The 27,447-nt window shown below is 42.8% G+C and overlaps 1 protein-coding gene across 1 annotated transcript in view; it reads left to right on the top strand.

Moving 5' to 3' along the window:
- STT3B (STT3 oligosaccharyltransferase complex catalytic subunit B) overlaps positions 1 to 27,447 on the top strand; it is a 284,604-nt gene that overhangs the window by 249,220 nt on the left and 7,937 nt on the right. The window contains exons 13-14 of the mRNA XM_030205953.1: positions 4,266 to 4,439; positions 11,472 to 11,585. Of these exons, the coding sequence (XP_030061813.1) occupies positions 4,266 to 4,439; positions 11,472 to 11,585 (288 nt within the window). The remainder of the gene's footprint in view (positions 1 to 4,265; positions 4,440 to 11,471; positions 11,586 to 27,447) is intronic.

Raw genomic sequence — 27,447 nt, forward strand, 5'->3', positions numbered from 1 at the left:
ACAGTGGCCAATCCAGGTCACAAATACCTGGCAAGATCCCAAAAAAGTACAAAACGTTTTATACTGCTTACCCCAGAAATAGTGGATTTTCCCCAAGTCCATTTAATAATGGCTTCCTTTAGGAAGCCGTCCAAACCTTTTTTAAACTCCGCTAAGCTAACCGCCTTTACCACATCTGGCAACGAATTCGAGTTTAATTACACGTTGAGTGAAGAAACATTTTTTCCGATTTGTTTTAAATTTACTACATTGTAGCTTCATCGCATGCCCCCTAGTCCTAGTATTTTTGGAAAGCGTAAACAGACACTTCACATCTACCCGTTCAACTCCACTCATTATTTTATAGACCTCTTTCATATCTCCCATTAGCCGCCTTTTCTCCAAGCTGAAGAGCCCTAGCCACTTTAGCCTTTCCTCATATGGAAGTTGTCCCATCCCGTTTATCATTTTTATAGCCCTTCTCTTCATCTTTTCTAATTCCACTATATCTTTTTTGAGGTGCGGTGACCAGAATTGAACACAATATTCGAGGTGCGGTCGCACCATGGAGCGATACAAAGGCATTTATAACATCCTCATTTTTGTTTTCCATTCCTTTCCTAATAATACCTAACATTCTATTTGCTTTCTTAGCCACAGCAGCACACTAAGCAGGTCCATTTATTTTCTGTTCCGGGCTGCTTAGAAAATAAAGAAAGATTATATAAAGAATATCATCTTACTTGTCCTTGGAGAAAGCACGTTCACCTGTAGCAGGTGTTCTCTGAGGCAGCAGAATACATATTCTTTGTAAGATGTACAGATTAGACTGATTAGGTCATGTGCAACAACGGCGCATCACTTCCAAAAGTTTCTAAAGAATGAGCTGGGGAGCATTCCTGCAGTGGTTCCATTGGATGACGTCCCCTATCTGTAAGAATATGCATCCTTCTCTCAGAGAACACCTGCTACAGGTGAATAACTTTTAACAGATATGAGAAATTTCACCTTAAAGTAAAAATGATTATAGATTGTTATTTAAGATTCATAGATGGTTTTCCTAGTCACATAGCATAGGTGACGACAGGAATATGCCAATTTATCCAGTCTACCCTGTTATTCTGGTCTGTGCTGTTGAGTACATGTCCTGACTTCGTCATAGAAGCTTGATTACTTAAGGTTGTCTTATTCAAGTCAGGTTTTTTTTTTCTTTTCTTTTATGATTCTTTATCATCCTGCCTAGATGAGTATACAAGTTCTCATAATTAATTCAAGGCCCATGCTTTGTAAATCTAAAAAGTACTAAAATCAGTAATGCTGATATACAGATATCCAGCCCTCTATGCCCTCATGGCCTTGCTGGGTAGTACTAAATCATCACCAGACTACCTTGTTTGTTTCTGGGGTGTTTTAGCCTTCTAGTTCCCACCTATCTACTGTATAGCCTTCAGTGTCACTAGCTCATGCTTTGTTTATCTCAGCTTGTTGTTTGTTTGGTTTTTTTTTTTCACTTCTTCCCTTGCCTGTTCTGTCAAGGGGGTGAAGAGCTGGTTTTTGCAATTTCCTAACCATGTTCATACCACTGTCCTCGTATGAAAATTAGTTTTCACAATTTCTTTGACATTTTCCTGCCCTTTTAGACAAAGCTACATTTACAAACAGTGGAAAGAGGGGTGGGTGCTAAGGGGTTCTGAATAATAAATACCAAGTTACCTACAGGAAATCTTTGAAAATTGATATCTGAATATAAACGTTAGTGTCTTGTAAAATTATTCGTTTTTGTATATTATCTAAAAAATACAAGTCAAAATGCATTCAAGTAGGAATTTTTCATTGATCTTGCACAATATACTATAGAATAATTATAGATATACTAGTAAAAAAGCCCCGTTTCTGATGCAAATGAAACGGGGGCTAGCAAGGTTTTCTTCAGTGTGCATGTGGGAGTGTGTGTCCCTGCCCTCTCTCCCTCCCCCTCCCTCCTCCGAGTCCAGTCCTTCAGTGTTAAGTTTCCTGCTGTTCTGTGTTTTTGTTACAGAGAGAGTGAGGGCATCTCTCTCCCCTCCCCACTCTGAGTCCTTCACTGTGTGAGATTTCGTGCTGTGCTGTTTTCCTTCACTCATGGGGAAACCGGATATCTCTGGCGCTTCACACTTCCGGCTGGAGGCTTCATAGAACGTTGGTCTTGCCTTTTATATATATAGATATTCAACAAGTTATTACAAATAAGGAACTAAAAAGTGTAAGTTTTCTCCCCCTTGACTCAGTACTTGGTAGAAGTACCTTTTGCAACAATAATAGCTATGAGTCTTCCAACTTCTCATAGTTGCATGCTGTAGTTTTTGTCTGTCCTTGACAAAATAGCTCAAGCTCTAAGTTGCCTGCAGTCTAATTCATACAGCAGATATTCTGATGAATTCAGATCTGGCTTTTAACTGGTCCACTCAAAGGCATCCACTTTCTTCATACTAAGCCATTCCATTGTTGCTTTTGCTTTTATGCTTAGGATCCTTGCCTGCTGAAAGGTGCTTCTCCTTAGTCCAAAGTCTGTGATAGACTAGAGCAGGATTTTCTCCAAGATTTGTCTGTGTTTGGCTTATCAAACTACAAAACCTTTTCCTATATGTGTGTGTTGTTCCTAAGAGAGCTAATTACTAAGGTTCAGAAAGTGGGGCTTTTACCGCACCTTAATGTATCACAGGAGTGACTAACCTATGGTAGCTAAGTGCTATAAGTTAGTCACTCTCGTGGTATACAATTGCAGTCAAGCTTGTAAGCATTGTTCTATCGCTCTGAGAACCACAGGCCCCAAAACCGCAGCCTGATACTGTACGGCAGTTCTTAAAAGGGCCAGTCAAAGGCACAGTGACCTGTCTCCCTCCACTCCCAAAGCCTCCTCCCCCACCAATCCAACCAGTGGCCCCTCCCTAGGGGCCTACCTTGAAAATTCCTGGATAGGGGCCTGTGTGAGGTTGAGGGGAGGCTTCAGGAGAGGGGATTAGATATTGGGAGTCTGAGCGGGGTGGGTGGTGTATTGGATGGGAACTCAATCACTTTATTTGGTCAGCCCCTTTCAGAACCTCTTGGGAGCATCAAGCCATAGCATTTTGCTGGTGGTATTTTTCCTGGAGTGATTTGGCTTGCAGGTTATTACATTTAAATACTAATGAGCTGTATTGCATTTGTATGTTTTACATCCTATTAGTATTAAACATGTAGTACTACCTTGCATTACTGTAATATACAGTTAGTGCCCTTTAACATGCGTTAAAGGGAAAATAATATATGATGATAGCTGTAATGCAGCTTGATATCTATCCCACTAATTATTTCTTTGCAAACACTATGCAGCACATCTAAGGGTTTTTTCTTCAGCAGTGGCTTCCTTCTTTTACTCAAACATTATACAGGCCATCTTTGAGTAAAACCTTAACTAATCAACAGCTTCCAAATTACTTCCTAGTCTCAACAAGAGACCTCTTGCAGTTCTTAGTCCTAGGCCTCACAGTGACCTTCCTTGGCAGTTTTCTCATCTAACATCTACTGACTTTGAAAGGATGATAAGACTAAAGAGGTAGGTTAGTGATGACATACTATTCCACTTTGCGGTGATGGACCTGACAGTGCCCCAAAGGATATTCAGACTTTTGAATAATTTTATCATGAGGTTCTTTTGGCACCTCCTTATTTGACATATTTAGACATTTGCTTCAGAGGTACTTCATACAATAGAAACAACTTGATTTCTTCATCCAGGAGTATTTGAACCAGTACAAATATTGTTATTGGGCTTAGGTGGACTCTTTAACTTAATGGTTTTCAAGTCAGTTTTTACAACTGAGCTAATTTGGCTTTGCTGTGACAAAAGTCTTAGACATACCCAATCAAGACTTTTTTTTTGTTTCTTAATCACTCTTGAATAGTTATGTGTTTTATGTTGAAGGAGCAAGGTAGATTAATGAAACAAATTCCTACTTGAATGCATTTTGAATTGTGTTTTTAAACATCAGGATGTGAACAATGTGCAAAAGTATGATTAGTTTTACAAGGCACGCTACTTTCTGCAGTTGATGAGGTATATTACTACTGTTTAGCAATATGCACCCACTTGTACCAATTGTGATTCTCTTGGCTAAACGTCATTGATTTCTAACACTTAACCTACTTATGTGCTAAGTATTTAGAAACATATTACCTTATCTAAATTGGTTTTTCTCATAAAAGTTTCTCACTGAGTGTTTTTTGCATGCATTAAAAGGTTTCTTTTGATCCGTGTTCTAATCTAGGTGGGGAAAGCAATGTCTTCAAATGAGACTGCGGCATATGAGATTATGCGTAGCCTTGATGTGGATTACGTACTAATTATCTTTGGAGGAGTGATTGGTTACTCCGGTGATGACATCAACAAGTTTCTCTGGATGGTTAGGATAGCAGAAGGAGAACACCCAAAAGACATCCGGGTAAAAAATAGATGCACTGATCCATTGTTTGAAATAATACTTTTAAATGTCTGTTGCCTTGTGCTATATGATGCACTGTTCTTTGGCATCGAATTAATTCACTGATGACTACAGACACCTGAGATTGCATAATCACCTGACAGTTTCTTGTCTTCTGAACCATCTTTCCATTCTAACCATGGAACAACTCTAGCCTTACACTTCCAGGTAGCAGTGATTGCAAAGCAACACTGTTTAAAATTTGTAGACTAGCAGCAGCAAAAGGTTGCTGTTTATTCCTCTCCTGCTTTCTTGTTCTGATGTACTGTGGAACTTTTAAACAGTGCATTATGCTATTTATAGAAAGTAGAAGATTAAAGTTGGCTGTGGGAGGAAAAACCATTTTTCAGGTCACATGACTAAACAAAATGAAAGCTATGGTGAAGAAAACGGTATATAATTTGAGAAAATGCTGGACTGGATTTCTGATCTTTATACTTTGAAATCTGCAGAGATTAAGCCACGTCCATAAGTAGCCAGATAGTAAACATTTAGTAGGAGACTGGTACTTGGGTTCAGGTCTTTCACTAGACTGTCATTTTCTTTTTGGTATTTTCAGTATAGACTGAGTGAAAAAATAATTTCATTTAATGTTACATTATAATACTATATTTTGTTACCCACACATTAAGTATTTTAAATGTATAACTTCTGCAGTGATCCCAAGCCCAGATGAGAAAGGAGAAGGGTTGGGCACTGGGTTAGCAATCTGTCCCTGAGGAACCACCACTGCTACAGAAGTAGCAAATTAAATCTAGCATGATCAGCACAAGAATAACAACTCACTCTCTGGAGTGACAGAGCTGAATGAAGGCCGAAAAGAAGTTCTTTCCTCAAATGCAAACTCAATTCTGTATGCCAAAACTAACACAGAAATTGGAACTTGGAATGTATAAGCACTGTACCAGGATGGAAAATTGGCATAAGAGCTTAGAGCTTGACAGCAGGTTAGACATTCTATGCATAAATGAAACAATATGGACAGGAAATGAAAGGTGTGTAGCAAGTTGAAGGCCTCTTGTTCTCTGAACATGAACACCAGGATATCTGTGATGTTGCCATGCTTTTAAATAAGGAAACAAGCACAGGATGAATTGAAACTGGTGAGCGAACGAATGATCATAACATGGTTTTGATCAAGACTTGCTTAAACCACCATTACCAAGTACATTCCCCTACTGACGTTGCAGATGAAGTATAAAAGGACTCTCTTCTGTGGTCAATTTCCAGACACTATAAAAGGGTCAATGCGTAAAGGCTTATGAATTTGATATACTGCCTTTCTGTAGTACAACCAAAGCAGTTTGCATTTTTATTATAATCAGATATTTTCTCTGTCCATAGTGGGCTCACAATCCATGATACTCATTGTCAACAGGAATGCATTAATTTACAAGAGATAGGATCCAGAAATGTTATTGGACCACATGGAACAGCAAGATAAATGGATGACAACAGAGAGTTAACTTTTATTTTGCAGTATAAAAGCCTATGCCTTGGTAATACCTACTTTGCCCATAAGATGTGGTGGTCACCAGATAGAAGTATTAAAAACATTGATTAAATATTTGTGAAGTTGGCACTACAAGATGTAAGAGTATTGCTGATATGGGCTCTGACCAATGCATGGTGAGGGCATCATTGAAACTCTGAAGAGGAAAAAAGGAAAGACTTGCATATGCAGTACAGAAATTGGAGATTCATGCCACTACACTTCACACTTAAGCTGAACAATTAATTTCACATTTTACAACAGGTAACTGATATTGAACAATGGATGTTTAAGCAGGCAGTATATGAAATTGTAGAAGAGAAAGTGGGCTCAGAATGTGGCACAAAGGAAATGCTGGATGCAGGATAGAACATGGCAGCTGATAGATGAACAGAAAACTGCCAGAAGTCAATGGGAGCAAGCAGGAACACTGTAAGAACGGGATATAGCTGCAGCCAAATACAAATTACTTTTATGCCAAATTAAGAGGAATTTCCAAACTGATGAGAGCCTTGTTAAAAATAAAGGGTGAAGAGTTTCAAGAAGCTGCTAATCAAAATGATACAAATGTACCAAATAGAATCAAGAAGTAACTCCAGCGTTCCAGTCAAAGATGATGATGGAAAGGTTTTGCTAACACAAAAACAGAATGCACACTGAGTAGAGAACTTCACTGAAACTTTGGCAAATCAACCAGACTGAGCTGAAACTTTGAATATGATGCATTCTTTGAAGAAAGTATAGGAGAAGTTGATAGCAATAAAAGCACTGAAAAGAGCCCAGGCTTCCAGATTAAATTCCAACAGAACTATGAAGTATGGTGCTATTGGAATGTAAAAGAACTGATGAGACTATTGGATGTTGGTATGCAGAATGTGTCCCAGAAGAATGAAATAGAGGGGTGATCATTGCCAAAAAAAACAACATATATTTAGGCAAAATTTACATCATTGAACAAAGCCTTGAGTTTCCAAAGGCACTGTCAATAAATTTCATCAACCTCAAGAAAGCATTTGATAGTATGTGTAGGTAATTAATCTGGAGCATTCAAGAATGTATGGTATCCCCACATGATATATCACTATATTCAAAAATGCGTACCTGAACTGTAGTTGCTATGTAAAGACAAGACACTGGTACCGAATACTTTTGTCACGCGCTGTGAGCCCTTGAGCCGTTCCCAAGATGGGAGCAACGGTCAGCAAGCCCCGTGCTTCCTTTGTGATGACCACAGTTCCCCAGCGGTTGAGCCCCTGGATGCGGGCGGCCGACAGGACTTGAATGGAGGAAGAGGATCGGGCTCGAGGACAGGAGACGAGCAATGGTCAGAGTCGGATTCCAGACGTGAAGTTCAGGCTGATGGTGTACTGAAGATCGTGTCAGATTCCAGACGTGGGGTTCCAGCAGGTGGCAAGCAGAAGACAGCATCAGACTCCAGGCTTGAGGTTCAGGCAGGCGGCAGACAGAAGACAATGTTGGATTCCAGGCGTGAGGTGCAGGGCAGGCGATAGACAGAAGACAGCATAGGATTCCAGTTGTGAGGTGCAGGGCAGGCGGCAGACAGAAGACAGCGTTGGAGGGCAGGCGGCAGACAGAAGACAGCATTGGATTCCAGGCGTGAGGTTTAGGGCTGGCAGCAGATGGAAGACAGGGTCAGATTCCAGGCATGAGGTTCAGGGCAGGTGGCAGACGGGTCGGATTCCAGGCGTGTGAAGTTCGGGGCAGGCAACAGACAGAAGATAGCGTCTGATTCCAGTCGTGAGGTTCAGGGCAGGCAGCAGACGGAAGGCAGGGTCGGATTCCAGGCATGAGGTTCAGGGCAGACGGAAGACAGGGTCAGATTCCAGGCCAGTGGCAAATGGAAGACAGCATCAGAAGAGGTAGCCGGTAGCCTTAAACAAGCAGACTAGGGAGCCAGGAAACACAACCTAAGTTGTAACTAAGGCCCCGAGGGAGAGTCTCAGCAGCTTAAAAAGCCAACTGCATCTGACGTCAGAAGGGGGCCGGGTCCCAGAAGAACATCAAAGGGGAAGCCACTGCGGTCATGCGGAAAGACATGCGGGAACGTGGTGAGCACGCTGCGCTTGTCCCAGCGTGAGGAGGAGCACACTTCATCATCACTCTGGCCCAGCTGCCCCTGCGAGAAGGGAAGTGTCTCGCCACTCCAGCTCGACCCGACTATCTGCACCCGGCTCACTTTGGGTGCGGCACCCAAGGCCCCAGTCCTGGTAAGGGATGTGATAACTTTACAAAGAAACATGATAGCAGATAAAGGCCATATGGCTCATCCAGTCTGCCCATCCTCTGTAACCCCTAACTCTTCCTTTTCCTAAGCAGTCCCACATGCTTATCCCATTCCTTTTTAAATTCTGACACAGTCCTCGACTCCACAACCTCCACAGACAGGCAATTCCATGCCTCCACCACCCTTTCTGTGAAATAATACTTTCTTAGATTACTCCTAAGCCTAGTCCCTCTTAACTTCATCGTATGTCCCCTCGTTCCAGAGCTGTCCTTCAGTTGAAAAAGGCTCACTTCCTATACATAAATGCCCTTGAGATATTTAAACGTCTCTATCATGTCTCCTCTCTTCCAGCGTATACATGTTGAGGTTCATAAGCCTGTCCCTATATTTTTTGTGTTCAAGACTGCTTACTAATTTTGTAGCCACCCTCTGGACCGACTCCATCCTGTTTATATCTTTTCGTAGGTGCGGTCTCCAGAACTGCACACAGTACTCTAAATGGGGCCTCACCACAGACTGATACAATGGCACTATCACCTCCTTTTTCCTGCTAGTTAATCCCCTTTTTTATGCACCCAAACATCCTTCTGGCTTTGACCGTCACTTTTTCTACCTGTTCGGAAGCTTTAAGATCATCAGACACAATCACCCCCCAACTCACGCTCTTCCCTCTTACACTTACTCTTCCCCCCCTATACTGTACCATTCCCTCGGATTCTTGGGACCCAAATGCATGATTCTGCATTTTTTGGGATTAAATCTTAGTTGCCAAATATTGGTCCAGCTTCGCTAGGTCCTTTCTCATGTCATTCACACACCCTCCAGGGTGTCCACCCTATTGCAGAGTTTGGTGTCATCTGCAAAGAGACAAGCCTTACCAGACAGTCCTTCCACAATATCGCTCACAAAGATGTTAGAGCCAGCCCAAGGACCGATCCCTGTGGTACTCCACTGACAACATCCTTTTCTTCAGAGCAAGTTCCATTTATCATTACACTCTGGGTTAAAAATTGGTTGAATAGAAAGAGACAATCAGTTACTCTAGGTCCCATACAGAGGGCACTCAATTTATTTATCAGTCACCTGTGCAGAACCGTGTCAAAAGCTTTGTTGAAATCCAAGTACACCACATTAAGTGCCCCTCCCACGTCCAGCTGGTTAATTACCCAGTCGAAGAAGTCAGTCAGATTCATCTGACACAACCTGCCACTATGAAGCCATGCTGCCTCGGGTCCTGCATTCCATTCAGTTCAAGAAATCTCTCAATCCTCCACTTTAGTAGCATTTCCATTAGCTTACTCACCACCGAGATCAGACTGACTGGTTTGTAATTCCCAACTTCCTCCTTACTTCCACTCTTGTGCAAAGGAACCACATTCGCCCTTCTCCAGTCCTCCGGGACCACTCCAGTTTCTAAGGAACAGGGCACTGGTGTGTCAAAAAGCTTTGTACACACACTGCTTAAATGCACTGAACAAGCCAAATATTGGCATTCAGAGGAACATTCAGAACTGGCTTATGGGTTTGGACTTTGCTGCTGATATAGCTGGGAGAAACAGAACCTACAGGAACTGGCCTCTAACTAAGAAAAAAATCACCTGGGAATATTGGACTGGGAATTGACAGTGAAAAGACTAAGATCATGCAGTTGGTGGTCAAGCCTGTACACAAATAATCATTAACCAACAACCTGTCAAAGAAGTATACAACTTCATCTATATTTGTAGCCTTGTGTCCAGTAATGATAGGGTTAGAGGGCATCAATACGACATCAATATTTCAGCAGATCCATTAAATATGGACAATCATATCACTATATGATGAAAATTAAGCTCTATAAAGCAGTTGTCCTGCCAAATCTGATCTGTGCCATGAAGCATGGAAAATTACTGTAATAAAACAAAAGCTAAGTGTTTTATCAGTGCAACCTGTGTATGTAGATTCCAAGCTATTGTAGCTGAGCAAAAGGGCCCTGCTGACTGGACATATTCTAAGGCTGCATAATTGGCATTCCAAAATCATAATGCAGTGGACACCAACAGAAGGAAGAAGAGAGGGGGAGACCAAAAAAGATCTCACATAGCATATTCAAAGAAAATTTTCAGTACCTTGGTACCAATTGGGAAGAGATGAAAAACTATTGCGGCCAATCGAAGACAGAGGAGAATGCTTGCTGTCTAATGTGCACAGATGGATCTAAGTCTGTTTTTGTAGAAACATTTGAATGTCAAATCCAGCTGTAAGCAAAGTACCAATAGCCTCCAAATCAGTTTACATGGTAAAATCCACAACTCCAAACGTAGAAAAACTATTTTGCCTAAATATCCTGAATTTCGGAAGATAATTGTGCATTCTTGACCAGGAAAGTTGAGTTAAGACAAGCAAGTTTTTTTTATTGGGTCCACAGAATTTTCCAAGTTATTTCATAATTGATGTTGGTGAGGATGGGGGAATATCATGTACAAGGAACCATAATCCAGTAATTTTTACTTCTTCTCTTTCCCCTTCCACCCCACCCCACAACAACAAAACTATAGGAAAGTAGAATCCTAGTGCAAAATATGTAGTATTATAGGAAGATACAAACACTTGAATTCCTGCTTACTAAGCCATGCTAGCGGCTCTCCTGGCGATAATGCCGACAGAGCCTATTCAAAGTGAAAGGGCTCTGCCGGCATTAGCATGGCTTAGTAAACAGACCCTTAGTTTTCATTTCATATACTGCCTATCGAGTACATCTGTATGGTTTACGAACCATACTAACTACAATGAGCAGGTTTAAAATCTTCAAATGAGAACTAAGAGAAAACAAGATGAAAAATTACCTATTTCAGTACTATGTTTGAAACTTGTATATGCCATGGGTCCACTTATAAGTTGACACAAATGGTACTAAGCAATTTTACATTTTTGTAAATCACTTTTTAGTGTGTACAGTTTTCCTTTTTATGTGTTTTTTTAACACAGTTATGCAGCATTTTAGAACTATCCAACAGGGCTGCCTGTGAGGATCAGCTGAATAATGTATTACATATTTCTTACATTAAATGTACATTTCTAAAGTATTTAGATTTAAATCATGGAAATAGTGCCAATAAATGTGTACTTCCTTTGACTTGTACACTTTTTGTTTGTGATGGTATTGAAATAAAATTTCTTAGCTTCACTGACGAGTAGAAAGGGATGGGGGGGGGAAATACTAGAAGAATTAAATAGCTTTATTAATAGCTATTTTTGTATGTACTTTACTCTATAGGAAAGTGACTACTTTACTCCCCAGGGAGAATTCCGTGTAGATAAGGCAGGTTCACCCACCTTGTTGAACTGCCTCATGTACAAGATGTCCTATTACAGATTTGGTGAAATGCAGGTTAGTGAAATGGTATTTGTTTTTATATTACTATATTGTAGTACTGTTTCTTCTATTAGTAAGCAGGATGAATAAGCCACACAATTGGTTGACATGTGATGGCACTGACACAGATTAACTCTGAGCCCAGAAAAATACTAGAAGGAACCTCCCACACAGCCTACAATCTTATACGTTCCTTCAATCTTCAGTTTTGTCTGAGCCATACCATGGGTAAAGTTCTGCTCTCAGTGTTTTTGGTAACTTAACTGTCAAGAAGACACATGTTGACCTTTTCTGTTCTTTCCACCCACCTCCTTCAGTCCGGTCAGTGATCCCATTAAAACATTAAAGATTAAAAAAAAAAAGAATTGTGTGCCTCATTCTTTTCAAAAATATAATTTAACTTGGCTGACACTGTTTGTCATGACAAATAGTGACTTCAAAGAGATGCACTGACAGCTGGAGGCAGCCCATTATGGCCACACACATCTGCTATAGATACCTGTGACTAGATCATGATCTACCAAGTTGTCTCATTGTGCTCAGATGTTGCCTAGAGCTCTGTGCTTAAGAGACTACAAGATGGATGCCCTGCAGTGTCTGATGTCCATCTAGCTGCAAGAAAGTGAAAGCAGAGCAGAAGGTGAAAGGAGTTGTTCCAGTGGTCTACCGTCTAGAAGCCCATTATCCCACCAAACAATGGAGAGAACAGAAGCCACTTGCTTCCTAGAGTGGATCCTCAAAGGAGTCATCATTGGGCTGTACAGATCATTGTTCCAAAAAAAGGAGATGGGATCTCACTATGCTGAAGGTTTTAGCACAGAATAGTTGATGCAGAAAGCAGCTATTATCCAAGGACAAATGGGTTATGTAGCCCTAATGACAGGGTTAAATCATCCAGTAGAGGTTTGAAAAAGTGTAATAGAGTTCTCCACGTTTGTAAAACGTTCTAGCATGGTGAGTAGCACAGATACAGGCCCTCCTCCACTAGTAACATTACACAGAGCCATTTCCTTGCTGTCTTTCACAAAGCCTAACAATCATTTTCTGTGGGATCCGAGTAGCTTTATTCTCCTATTGGGACTTCTTGTATTAGGACCACTGCGGTTTCACCCCTTTTCCCTTGTAGAAGAGACCTAGATAGGTTTTCATCACCTTTTAATATTCCTTAATTGTCAGGTCTCAAAGCAGCAACTAGGTTTGTGAGCCCTTGGGCCGCTGCCAAGGGAGTGGCAGTGGCAGGCAAAACCACCCCAACCAGCACTGGGCTAACACACACACAAAGCAGGGACTGCAGACAGGGATAAGCAAAGCAGGAACCCACTGGACAAGAACATTTGGACTGGAACACAGGACTGGAGCAAGGCTTCACCTGCACTTGACCACCCTTCCCCAGGAATTGAGCCCCTGGGTGCAGGCAGCCGGCAGGACTTACCAGACTGGGCAGGAACTGGATACCAGCAGGAAATACACAACAGAGTCAAGACTACAAGCTGCCAGGCAGCCACTAAGACAGAAACACAGACAGGAGGGAGTCAGGACTAAACGCTCGCAAGCAGCCACTAATAAAGAACACAGACACAAGACAAGGAAATGCAGACCAGAAATAAGACTAGGAACTAAACAATAAAACCAAAGCTAACTACACAAACAAACAAGAACCAGGCAAGAACTCAGAATAAAACTGGACTAGGCAGAAGTGCACAGATCACACCCACATACCAGGGACCTTAGACGATGCAAAGGCAAACACAGAAGTTTCTAGGTGATTAATAAAGCCCATCAGCTGCTAAAGCTCAGCTGCAGCAATCACAAGGCAACTACGGGTGCTGTTCAGGTACAAACAAGGAAAGCAATTCTGGCAGCCCGGAAGATCTGGACTGAACTGGGCTGAAGTCTGGAACGGGTGACAGTAAACAGACAGTCCATTGCAGCCACCAGGTGTGGCCACCAGAGGGTGAGGTGAGCACAGACAAGGAAACGGTCACAAACATGATATTAATTTTTTATGTGGTTGCAATCTTGTTCAGTATATAAGCTGTGGAAACTGTTGCTTGAGGATGTGATCAAGGTGACCAACATAACGGGATTCAAAAGATGATTGGACAAGCTCTTGGAGGGAGGGCCATAAAAAATGATTCTGTAGGTAGATTTATGAGAGCCATTGTTCGTTGCTGAAAATGAACTATGGGACATAGAGCTATTTGGGAGAGGTGAAATCTTCTGAGTAATTGTGGCCCAGAGTGGTTATCGATGCAGACAGGATTCTGGGCTCGATGGACCATGCTCTGACTCAGCATAACTTTTCTTATATTATGCTTCACTGTTCAATTGGAACATTTTTTTAAACGACTAGTTTATTACAAAAAAAAAAAAATACAAATAGGTACAATATCATAAACTGTTATAGCTGAACATTGGTCTCCATTAGAAAGTACATCTTTGCAAAAAAAAAAAAAAAAACAATTTTTATTATAGTACTGTTATTCCATTTTTAACCTCCCCCCTTATCCACCTCACCAAGAAAAGGTGCCCCAAATTAAAAAACAATCACTTTGTAAAGACTACCCACCTCTTCTAAGAACAATTATTGTGACCTACTAGGGCACCAAATAACAAAAATGAAATTTCAGAAAGGGGAGTTGGACTTTTATACTCCACTTGTCTCGACTGGAACATTTTTAAACATTGAATGCTGTATCTCAGGAGAGAGACAAGTGGAGAGTTGTGGGGGAGGGAGCACAAAGCAGATTACCTGAAGCGGAATGGAGAAGACGTAAGGGAATATAAGGAACAAGAAATTTATGCAAGTAAGCAGGAGCAGTGGGAACCAACCATTAAAGACTAACATAGCAAGCACCTTGTTGACCCTAGCTGTGCCACTTTTTAAAACATAATACATTGAAGTCATGACCATCAAGAGGATAGAGGGAGAAGCTCTTCAGTTCAACCCAAGTGCATAGATATCAGAGGCAGCAACCCCACTGCACTGGATGCTAGGAATGCATTGCCATCAAAAGGATATTGATCTCATTCTCAGAACTGACTACTTATGAAAGAGTTCACCAAAGTCCTTCCCAAAGAAAGGGAATGTGCAATCAATCATGGAGATTATGGTGATATCCAGAAGCATGCAGTTAATGCAGGTGACATTGAAGGAGCTCTGCATTGGTACTGGTATTTTTGAAGTCGATTTCCAGTGCATCAGGAAAAGTTCCCTAGAGGTGTCTGCCTGCTTTGGAGTTTAAATACCAGCAGATAAAAGGAGCCTTGATGGAGGTCTAAACTTTTCTGATACCTTGTCTGAGCAGTCCTAGGGTTGTATTTACAGAAGACCCTAGGACTGCCAGAGGACCTTTCATTTCACTGATTTTTTTTTTTTTTTTAAGAAATGTTTGAATTACTCCATTTATGTAGAGGAGGAGGAAGAGGCTGAGCCCAGCACATGAATGTTTGAAATTTTCTAGTTTAACTTCCTTCTCCCTGTTCACAACATCCCTTGAGATACACAAATGTGGGAGACCCTCCGTTCTTTTTGTTACCTGTGAATAAGAAGGCTTTTTGATTAAAGAAACACTGGCTACTGTTCCAGTTATTGGTGGCTAAATCCCCTCACAAGAAGGCCAACCCCTCTTCTCAGTTCCTCCAGAAAGGGCTTATAAAAGCTAAAGCACTTTAGAAGGAAATGATTTTTTTTCAGAAGGCTGTACTTACTTCCTGAATGGCTTATTACCTATTCTTTATAAACAGCGTATGCAAAACACTGTGATGATAGGTTTATCAGTTCCTTCCTCAAAAGAAATGGGACAACTTTAAGTCCAAAGTGGATAAGAGAAAGGAGAACGAAAATCACACAGATCAAATGCCTGTGTTTGAGACAAATCAAGAGCTTCTGCACTGGGCGTTGATGTCTGCAGACTCATAGCGACGGATTTCAGACTTTGAATATTATGTGCCCTGCAAGAGGGAGAATTTCTGCAATGACTTCTGACCCACCTTCCACATTATCCAGGAGATATTCAAATAAGACACAAGGAGAGACTATTCTACAAGTAGGCATTATCCTGTTCCTCAGTTCCATCAGTAGGAATAGGGACTTCATTTTTGACTCAAAGAGCAGAAAGCTGAAAAGCCATAGCCAGCTCCCCAGTCAAAACTTGAGTATTTAACTGGATATAGACAGGTATCCAGTATTCTATTTCGGAGAGCCCTTCTGTAAAAGGAAGGCTAAAAGTTTACATAAGTTTTTAGCCTAGTATAGCCTCAGACACGAGCTCTCAGCATATAATAATAAGTACAGATTACGCCTATCAGAAACTCTGCCAGATTGCCCACTGGGAGTATCATGATCAAGCTGTCGGCAGCAGAATGTACTTTCCAAAGGAATTCTTATCCTTAGAGATCAGTTCAGTTGATCTTATTTCCTCCATGGGAAAGAGGGTGGGGATTTTACTCAATTCATTTCCTGAGCCCAAAGAAAATAGCATCCATTCCACTTCAGATCTAAGGGTTTTGAACAAATTTCTTGAAAAAGAAACATTCAAAATGGTTTACCTTAGGCACTTTGATTCCTTTCCTTTCTGAATCTAAAGAAAGTTAATTTCATGTGACTAGGTGGTATCTATTGGTATATCTCAGATTTGTAGTAGTAGCACACCACCTTCAATATTGTATACTCTCCTTCAGCAAGATATGGGGTTAACAGGATTTTTCAGATATATTTTTCAGTTGGCTTTTGTGAGGTAGAATGTTTTGTATTGATGAAACAAATTCTGTATTAATTTTATTTCCATGCTGTAAGGCAAGAAAAGGAGAACTTTGGAAGGGGGCATAGTCACCACTGCACCATCAGATAGATCGTCCAGTTCACATCTCTGAATTAGATCCCTCCAACAGAGTTATCCAGGGGAGGTTAATTCCTCCTTTAAGAATATACTATAAATTATCAGTAGCTTCTACTCCAGAAATTTCTTTTTTTCTGAAGAAATCAAGAGGGGGAGTGGAGTGAGCAGTAGTAGACCTATGAATAAATACTTTGTCTTGGAAACATTCAAAAGGAACTCCTTGCAGTACTGACCTCCCCTTCTTAAATATGAAAGATTGATTTTACTGTCTGGATCTTAAGGAAGCGTGTCCACATATGATTCAATGAATACACCAAAAATACATCTGTTTCACAGTGAATTGCACCAACAGTTAATACTGAGTGCTTCCATTAATACTTTCAGCAGCACAGAGTTTCACAAAGTGTCTAGCAGTGATTGCTGATGGGTGATTCACTCGATGAGGCCAAGCAGTTTCTTCAAATGAAGGTTCTGTTTCTAGAGTTGTATCGCAACAATCCCAGTATATTGGAGCCCTAGTAAACACGTATCTGAGAGCAGACTCTGATAAAGATCAATAGAGAGTTCATGAATAAGACAATATCCTCAGCGCTCTCCCTTAGCTTGATATTTAGCTTAATGGCAGTTACTGTTCACGTGACCCCCATATGCACATCAGGAGCCTTAAAGCTATCCATTATCTACCCAAATATGAAACAACCGGGTGCTTCACTCTCTTTAGTGGTGGAAATCAGACAGCAACCTGATTCAGGGACTTCCATTCCAACAACCTCAGCATACGTGATGATTACTACAAATGCTTCCAATATAGAATGGGAAGTCCAAGTACCATCCCAAAGAGCTTGGGCGAGATGGGGGAAAAGATCAACCTTTTAGAGTTTTTGCAAGTGTGGTATCAGGTATGAGAATCTTGATCTGAATGGACAACCAAATGGTTCTATTTTATGTAAACAAATAATGAGAAACTAGAACTGATATCTTCTGCAAAGGGGCACTGAATGTCTAGAATTTTGTTTTCTAAGTGGATGCTCCTTTTGGCAGTATAAGCTCTTAGCACCACAAAATGTGATTGCAGACAAGCTGCCATTGCCTCGAACATTCATTGGGAGCTACAGCACCAATTTAAAATAATAGAAACTTAAGTAAATTCTAACCTAAATATTTCTTTTAAAATAGCCTTCAAAGATTTTCTAGACAGCAGATAGTATTGGCCTTGTCATAAGCAATATGGTCTGAAGTCCCGCTTTCAGGCATGCCAGTCTTCCTTTCTTGTGGACAAGAAGTCCTCCTCTGTCAACTAGAGCACCCAGTGCCTCCAGAGCTTTGTAATGATGTAAGTCTGGTCCACTCTTCCTCCAGTGGGAGGACATATTCAGGAGCTTTAGGAGGAGTGGGCTAAAATCACGTCAGTTCAGTGGGTTTTGGATAATCTTATAAAAGGTTACAAGTTGGAGTTCTTCCGCCTGGTCGCGCCTCTCTTCTTGCAGTGCCCTTGTCAAAAGGGAACCAAGGCAGTCGAGGTTCATACCACTGTAGATTCCTCGCTGGAGCTCCATTTCCCCTGGCCGAACAGGGACAAGGCACATACTCTGTCTACTTCATTGTCCCAAAGAAGGATGGCACCTATCATCCAGTCTTAGATGTCAAAGGTCTAAACCGCTGCCTCTGAGTGTCACACTTTTGCATGAATACACTAAAAGCAGTTATAGCCTTGGTTCAGACGAGAGAATTTCTCACCACCCTCATTCTCAAGGAAGCATACTTGCTTGTACTCATATGGCCACCACATCAGAGATTTCTACATTTTGCCATTCTGCCTTACCACAGCAAAAAGAACGTTTACCAAGGTTAATAGTGGTGGTGGCCTTCCTTCGGCACCAGGAAATCAGTTCACCCATATCTCAATGACTGGCTCATCGTGCATTATCCTATTTGGACAGTGTGGCGGCAATGGACAAAGTTGTCCATCTTCTGCAGTCAGGTAATTAATTTTCAAGAAGAGCGGACTAACTCCATTGTAGATGCTGGAGTATCTGGGTGTATTCGATACAGCAAGGGAGACTATCTTCCTCACAATGCAGGAGGTCAGAGCCGGTTCAGCACATTTGTCTTCTCCTTAAAGGGAGGCCCAGGGTATGGGACTACTTCCAGGTTCTGGAGTCAGTGATGGCGGCGATGGAAGTGGTGCCATGGGCAAGGGGCTCATATGCGACCATTACAGCTGCTGGTCTCCTCTGTCACAGAAATATGATCTTCATCTTCTTGGATGCTGGTTTGCCAGACAGAGAAGAAGTGGTGGTGGTTGCTTAGGAATTTGATTGTCGGAGCTCCCTTTCCAATAACAATGGGAGCTGGTAACAAAAATTGCCAGCAAGTCGGGTTGGGGAGCTCATTACAAGTTCCATCTGCCACAGGGCACCTGGACGGAATAGGAGTCTCAGTGACCGATAAATTGCTTGGAACTCAGTGCAGTGTGGAATGCCATATGCAACTTTGCTCCCTTTCTGGCAGGGGCCCCAGTCCAAGTTTCTTCTGTGAACGCAGCGGCAACTTATACCAACAAGGAAGGCGGGACCCACAGCCGTCTGGTGGTGTAGGCAGCCTCCCTCATCAGTTGGATGAAGAAAAAAATCTTCTCTGCTTGTTGACAGCTCACATCACTGGGTCCTAGAATGTGGAGGCAAACTTTCTCAGCAGGCACTTTTTGGACCCTGGAGAATGGGACCTATACAGCCAGGGTTTTCGGCTGATGGTTGGACCGATGGCACCCGCTTCTGAACTTGATGGCAGTGAAAAGGAATGCCAAAGTTCTTCAGCTACTGGAAAGAACTGGGCTGAATGGGGATCAATGCCCTACTGCAGGCCTGGCTGGAGACGCATCTACTGTATGTCTTCCCTCCTTGGCCCATGGTAGGCCACGTGTTGAAAAGGATCACATTGTGATGGGGTCATTTCTTGTAGCCCCAAATTGGCCGCGGAGGCTGTGGTACGTGAACCTGATTCGTGGAATAGGAGGCAGTGTTCTGTTCTGGCTTAGGAATTAGTTATTGGGCAGAAAACACAGAAGGTAGGGTTAAGTGAGCATTTCTGTCAATGGAGGAGGGTGAGTAGTGGAGTACCACAGGGATCCTGTACTGGGACTGGTGATATTTAACATATTTATAAATGGTCTGGAAATCGGAACGAGAGAGGAGATTAAATTTGCAGATGACACAAAACTATTCAAGGTTGTTAAAATACATGCAGACTGAAAAATTGCAGGAAGACCTTAGGAAATTAGAAGTTTGGGCATCCAAATGGCAGGTGAAATGTAATGTGGACAAGTGCAAAGTGATGCACATTGGGAAGAATAATCCGAATCAATTACCTGAAGCTAGGGTCCACCTTGGGGGTTAGCACCCAAGAAAAAGATCTAGGTGTCATTGTAGACAGTGCGCTGAAATCGTTTGTCCATTGTGCGGCAGCAGCCAAAAAAAGCAAACGGGGGAAAGGAATGGTAAATAAGACTGAGAATACTGTAATGCCTCTGTATTGCTCCATGGTGCAACCTCATGTTGAGTATTGCACTCAGTTCTGGTTGCCATATCTCAAAAAAGATATAGCGGAATTAGAAAAGGCTCAAAGAATAGGGACCAAAATGGTAAAGGGGATGGAATGAGGAAAGGCTAAAGAGGTCAGGGCTCTTCAGCTTGAAAAAGAGACAGATGGGGGGAAATATGATTTGAGGTCAACAAAATCCTGAGAGCTGTAGAAGTGAATCGATTTTTTTTTTAACCTTTTCAAAGTACAAAGACTGAGACAATCAAAGAAGTTACATGGAAATACTTTTAAAACAGAAGGAAATATTTTTTCACTCATCAAATAGTTAAGTTCTGGAACTCTTTGCCGGAGGATATAGTAACAGTGATGTATCTGGGTTTTAAACAGATTTGGACAAGTTCCTGGATAAAAAGTCTATAGTATGCTATTGAGACAGACATGGGGAAGCCACTGCTTGCCCCTGGATTGGTAGCATGGAATATTGCTACTGTTTGGGTTTATGCCAGGTGCTTGTGACCTGGCTGTTGGAGACAGGATACTGGGCTAGATGGACCATTGGTCTGACCCAGTATGTCTATTATGTTCTTATGACTACTAGACAGGGATCTTCTCTGTCTTCCACGGGTACACAGCATACTGAAGAAAGGTCTGATGCTTGTGGAGGATCCATGTCCCTTTGGTCTTATGGCATGGCCATTGAAAGGGCTCTGTTGAAACAAAAAGATTATTCTAATTTGGTAATTGCTACCTTACTTCAGGCTCTAAAATGCGCTACATCCAAGGTATATGTCAGGGTGTGGCGGATGTTTGAGGGCTGGTGTTCTGAGCACGGATTTTCTCCCTTCTCTGCTCAGATCATGCAAATCCTAGCATTTCATCAGGCAGGTCTTCAGAAAGGATCAGCGTTGATTTCTCTCAAATTTCAGGTTGCAGCTTTGGCCTGTTTCAGGGACCGACTAGAGAAGCTCTCTTGCGGCTCACCCAGATACTATTTGATTCTTGTGGAGAGCGGTCTGCTTGTGGCCTCCCTTTTGTACCCTGTGTCTAGAGTGGAACCTTAATTTAGTCCGGGCTCTTTAGAAGCCTCCTTTTGAGCCATTCCAGATGTCCTCCGTGAAGATCCTGTACTAAAGATGGCTTTATTGATGGCTGTTGCAATGGAATGTAGGGTTTCAGAGCTTCAATCACTCTCTTGTTGGGATCACTTTCTCCACTTTTTGGAGGTGGGGCTCTCCATGCACACAGTTCTTTCCTTCCCTCTGAAAGTGGTATCAGCATTTCATCTCAACCAATTTGTGGAGCCTCCATCCTTTCGCAGAGATGACAAGACTCTGTATTCTTCCTTGAAGCTTCTTGATGTACGTAGAGTCCTCATTAGATATCTGGAAGTCATGAATGAATCTCGCAAATCAGACTGTGCTTTTTATTAAACAGAGGCTTGGCCTCATGGCTTCAAAGCCCCCACAGTTACTAGATGGCTAAAGGAGACTATCACATCAGCTATTTGCTTGCAGGAAAGCAGGCTCTTCAGGCCTTGCGGGCTGATTCTACTAATCGTTCATTGACTTCCTGGACAGAATCCACCTTATTGTCTTTGGATATTTGCAAGGCAGCGACGTGGTCAACACTGCATAATACCTTTGCCAAGCTGTACAGGGTAGATGTTGCAGCGTGCTCAGAAGCCAATTTTGGGGCTTTGGTCTTGAGGACGGCAGCGCCAGGATCTCACCCACTCTAGGAATTGCTTTTGAACATACCACAGGCATAGGCGGTCGGTGACTCAGCTGTTTGGGGAGGCTAAAGTGGGTGGGGCTAGATGAAGTTATAGGGCTGGGCTAAGATCAGGGTATGGGACAGATGGAATAGAACAGAGTACGTTAAAATGCTTGCAGTGGGGGGAAACGATAGTGGAGAACATTTGAACACTGCTAAGAATTAATCCTTCACTTTGTGGTTCTGGTGCCACTCTATCAGCTGTCTCCCCAGTACCTCTGTGATATGCACACTGAATACAATCCAGGAATTATGTGCCAAAAAAATGAATATAGTGAACCAAAACAATACAACTTATTAAACAGTATAGAATAAGTAACCAGAAACTAAAAATAGAAACAGTGACACATCCCTTTGTACTGTGGAAAATCTAGAGATCAGATGTAAATTTCAAAAAACTAACACATTTCAATTGCTACATTAAAAATTAGCAAATAAAACAAAACCAAAAAATAAGGTGATATCTTCTTATTCAACTAACAACATTTTTGGCCAAAAACTCCTTCTTAAAGTCAGGATGAGCATACTGTTATAGCAGTATACTGTCCTGACCTGGAGAATTAGGTTTTGGTCTCCGAAAGCAAGTCACAACAATGTATTTAGTCACCTTTTTTTTATTTTTTAATTTTATAACTATTTATTAACTTTTAAAGTGGACTAACATGGCTGCCACATTACTTCATCCTAAATTAAAAATAAAATTATTTTTTTCTACCTTTGCTGTCTGCTTCCATGTTTTCTTTTAACTCTCTTTCCAGGGGTCTCCTGTCCATGTGTCATTTTTTCTCTTCTTCACCTCTTCCATAACAATTATCAACACTAATCTGTTCCTTTCAGCTTTCTTCCATTTTTTTACCTAGCCATTCAGATTTCATTCATATTATCCAGTCTTCCATCTCCCTCTTTTTATTGCATCCACCTACAGTTTTTCATCTCTTTTCCTCACTCTGGCCCTCCGATTTTCCTTTCTCTTATTCCCCAGTCTTTCACTAGTTTTTTCCTCTCGCCCACTGCCATTCAGCGTCTCCTCTCTCTCTACCTCTGCCATCTAGTATCTCATCCTTTTCTGTATCTATCACCTGCCATCCAACATTTCTCCGTCTCTCTCCCACCACCACCATCCAGCATTGCATCTCCTCTCTGTACCCCTTTCATCCAGCAACTCCTCCCTTTCTGTTTCTATCCAGTATCTTCTCTCTCACTCTCCCACCACCATCTAGCATTACCTCTCATCTTTCTCTCCCACCTGCCATCCTGCGTCCCCTCTCGTCTCTTTCTTTCTCACCCCCTCCCGCCAGCTAGCATCCCTTCTTGTCTCTCTGCCCCTACCACCATAAAGTATCTCGTCTCTGTCTCTTTCCCTTACCCCCACCATCCAGCATTGCCCCTTCTCTCCCCCCATGCAGTATTTCTTTCTCACCACCTGGTTCTCGTGGGATGGTTCTCCAGGACCCAGAAGCATAGGACCCCATCGAGAGCAGGAGACAGGGAAGCGCTAGGCACAGGCATCCCCCGAACACAGCCATCTGCTGCACCGAAGAGGAGGAAAAGTTGGAAACGTTTTCAGCCGTCGCGGTGGGACGATGAGGCAGCAGAGAGCCGGGGACTTAAGAATTCAAGAGGGCGCGCGCAGGCTGGGGGGAGGCCTTGCTGTACTTCTGCCAGCTGCTACCGGTCCCGTGCTAATAAGCAATGAAGAGCGCGGGACCAGACTCTACAGCGCTGCTAGCGCTTCCTATGACGGTTCTGCCTCTTCCGATATAAACTTCCAGGAGCATCACAAGAAGCGCTAGCAGCGTTGCTTGCAGAGAGCCGGGACCTACGCTCTTCTATCATTGTTTATGAGCGCGGCAGGTCCGTTAGCAGCACTGCAATGGGAGGCAGCCAAACTCTGTTGCAGAACAGCCAGGGGTGGATGGGAGGAGCGAGGCAGTGGGTCCGACAGGCAGGGAAGGTTGCAGTTCAGGTTGGGGAGGCTTAGCCTCCCCAAGCCTCTTATACGGGGCGCCTATGACCACAGGTTCGATTAGTCCTTCCCACTATTCCAGAGGCCTGCCTAAGGTTTCTGAGATGTTTAAGTAATGGGGTAAATAACGACTGTCACCTTGCATGGTGCTTCCAGCATATCTCTTGTTCTACAAGTTGTCCAAAGATGAGGGGTCCACACATGTTTGCTTGTCTGGTTAGTGTTAAGTTAGCAAGTTGTTAATGGTTGTTGTGTTTATTCTGAGTTTCTCCTTACTGCTTGTCTATGTAAATACTAAGGAGCTGGACAGGATGCCAAGAGAGATGTCTCAGCTCAGCTTTGTTTTCTATCTCTACCTGTTAGTTGATGGACACAACTATCCTACAGGTTGTGGAATAGTGGGAAGGACTAATGGAAAGGAAATTATCAGGCAAAACCTAATTTATCCATTATGCTGTTCTGACACACTAAACTGTTAGATGTGACTAAAATATGTGGTATATCAAGAAATAGAGACTTGAGACATTTAAGGTTAATATTACGTAAAGTGAGACATTGGTGGATAAAGTGACTAAGTATATTTGACTCTCTAGCCTTCCACCTGTGAAGGGATTTTTTCCCCATTTTGTTCTCATGAAAAAAACAACTTTAAGTCCGATCTCAAGAGTCCTCACTTCCAGTCCATTGTTTAAACCCCTAGATCGGAACTCCTTCCAAACTCTAACAGAACTTTATATGTTAGTCTTTTATTCGTGGGGGTTTTTTTCTTTTGTTTTGTTTTGTTTTTTCATGTACCTTAAAACCAGCAAACTGAATTTTCAGGGCAACTAAACACAAGCAAATAACTGAACGTTAATTATGGATGTCTGGAAAACATGTCTGATTTATGTATAACTCCTGACACATACGATACACAACAAATTTTTGTTATAATAATTTTAGTTCATTTTTTAAAAAGGTTAATTAAATATTATAAAGTGACACATTTTATTTTCCTATAGAAAAAGATTTTTTTCTCTGAGGACAAGCAGGCTGCTTGTTCTCACATGTGGGTCGACGTCCGCATCGGCCCAGGAATCGGCATTTTGCCAGCAAAATAAAACAAAGATTTGCTAGAGTCTCCTAGTGCGTAAATCGCACACATCACACATGCTTGGACAACGTCGCATGAGCGTGCTTCTTCAGTTCTTTTGTCTGCGACGAGGTGACAGGATTTTTTTTCTGCTCTCATTCTTGGCCTAGGAACAGAGTCTGGCGACTATTTCTTTTATTTGTTTTATTATTTTAGTCATTTTCTTAAAATATATATATATATTCCCGTAGTTACTTTTAGTATTTTTTTTTCTCTATTTTAAGTTTACTTTCTTTTCGTCGCGGCCAGCCTTTAGGCCACACGGTTGGGTTTTCTCCCTTTTGTGCCCTTCTCTTTTTTGGCACAATCGCATCGTTTGATTTCGCCGAAGCCGTTTTTCCTTCCTTTATAAAAACATTAAGAGTAGCCCGATGAAAGAAGTGCTACACCACTTGGCATAAACCAGTACTGCCTGAAAAAGTGGATATTTGTCTGAGGGCACTCTTTAAAATATTAAAGAATATATAGTTAATGCAGAATTTCAGAAGATAGTTGGACTTTGTTATTCATGCCTATGTTACAGCTAATTGTCCTGGTTTTAGTATATGAATTTGATTGATTGTTACCAGAGACTGTGGGATTTAATTTATTGGTTACCAGAGTTTTTCCTTCCATGTCATCGAAGACATCCAGCAGTTTCAAGCGTTGTACGCAGTGCAACCGGACTATCTCAGGTACCGATACCCACGCCTGGTGTATCAAGTGCCTTGGGCCCGACCATAGCCCAGCCGCTTGTAGTCTGTGTCATTTTATGAAGAAACGGACCCAAGCGTCTCGAGAAGCCCAACGAGAAAAATTTGGGGGGGGGCTCAGTCCAGTCCGTTCCTTCGACATCAGTACCGAGGTCAGCGGCGTCGACATCAACAGGAGCATCGACGTTGGGAAGAAATGTAATCGCTTCTGAGAGACCAACTTGAACTGGGAACAGTGAGGCGTCGAGTGGGTCTCCACCTGCCTCAAGGCCTCCTATTATGCAGGCCCCCCGGGACCGACCTTCGTTGGACCCGGCCCCGAGGAGACGTGAGGATTCCACGTCCTCCTTATTGGTACCGAGGAGTCTCGATGACGGGCGTCAAGCGAAGGCGAAGAAGCACCGTCATAGTTTTCCTTCAACACACGGTACCGGGAGCTCCAGGGCGTCGAGAGGATCACTACCCCCTCGATACAGGAGGTGCCGATGCGTTGGTCTCCTAGCACCCTGGTATCTGCTCCCAAGCACGGATTTTGACGCCGCATGTTCCACCGACCCCACAGCCTTCTCCGATGGCTGCTCTCGATGAGCGCATACGGGCCTGGTTTCCAGAACTTCTGGAAGGACTGCTACGACAGTCAGCTTCGGTGTCGGGGGTGCTTGCGCCTTCTGTACCTGCTGCTGCAGCGGTATCTGGCCCTTCGCCTGCGGTGAGGTCCCTGACTGCAATGCCGCTCCCTTTGCAGTTGGGGACCCTTCGACGTCGCCGCAGTTGGACCGCGCATCGGCCTCTCGACATCGTCATAGAGGACATTGTTCTTCAGCATTGAGGCAGGTTTAGTGTCGAAGCACCTTAACTCAGGTCCTATCCGATACTGAGCAGGAGTGTTCATGGGAGTCAGAAGAGGATCCCAGGTACTTCTCTTCTGATGAGTCCTTTGGGATTCCCTCTGATCCTTCCCCTCCGCCAGAAAGGAGACTATCTCCACCGGAGAATCTGTCCTTTTCCTCTTTTGTCCCTGTGGAAGTTGAGGATGAGTCCAGGACTCAGGTGCTCAAGGTCCTGGATTATTCCTCTCCACCTAAAGAGGCTGTGACAGTTGTTTTGCATAAGTTACTGAAGGAAGTCCTTATGCGAAACTGGTCAGCCCCTCTGTCTGGCCCCGTGGTCCCGAAAAAAGCTGAATCCCAGTATCGGATCCACAGTGAACCTGGGTTGATGAGGTCCCAGTTACTCCACAATTCCATGGTGGTGGACTCCGCCCTCAAGAGAGCCAGGAGTACTAGAGACTATGCTTCGGCGCCCCCAGGCAGAGAGGCTAGAACTCTTGACTCTTTTGGGAGGAAGACGTACCAGGCTGCTATGCTCACCGCCAAGATCCAGTCTTACCAGCTCTTCACAAGCGTGCACTTGCGGGACTCGATACGGCAACTGTCGAGCTTGGTTGATACACTCCCCACGGAGCTGTCCGAGCCTTTTTGCCAGGTAATCAGGCAGCAGAAGGTGTGTTGAAAGTTACTGGCCAGGGGTACATTTGATACTTTTGACATGGCATCCAGAGTTGCTGCTCAAGGTATAGTGATGCGCAGACTCTCATGGCTGCATGACTCTGACTTGGATCATTCTATCCAGCAGCAGATGGCAGATGTTCCTTGCCGGGTGGATAATCTTTTTGGTGAAAATGTAGAGGATCTAGTTGATCAGATCAAGAAGCATAATGATGCTATGGATTCTCTCTCCCACCGGGATGTCTTCTGCTACTGCCTCCTCATGTAGTAGGTTTTTTGGCGGGAGGAGAAGTGCTCCCTATTCCTATTCTATGCGTAGGTACACTCCTGCTTCTCGGCAGCCTGCCCAGGCTCAACCCCAGCACGCTCGTTCTCATCAACAGCGTGCGACTAAGGCCCATACTGCTCCCCAGCAAAAGCAAGGG

The sequence above is a fragment of the Microcaecilia unicolor genome, chromosome 1, assembly GCF_901765095.1.
Source record: "Microcaecilia unicolor chromosome 1, aMicUni1.1, whole genome shotgun sequence".
NCBI classification, from domain to species: domain Eukaryota; kingdom Metazoa; phylum Chordata; class Amphibia; order Gymnophiona; family Siphonopidae; genus Microcaecilia; species Microcaecilia unicolor.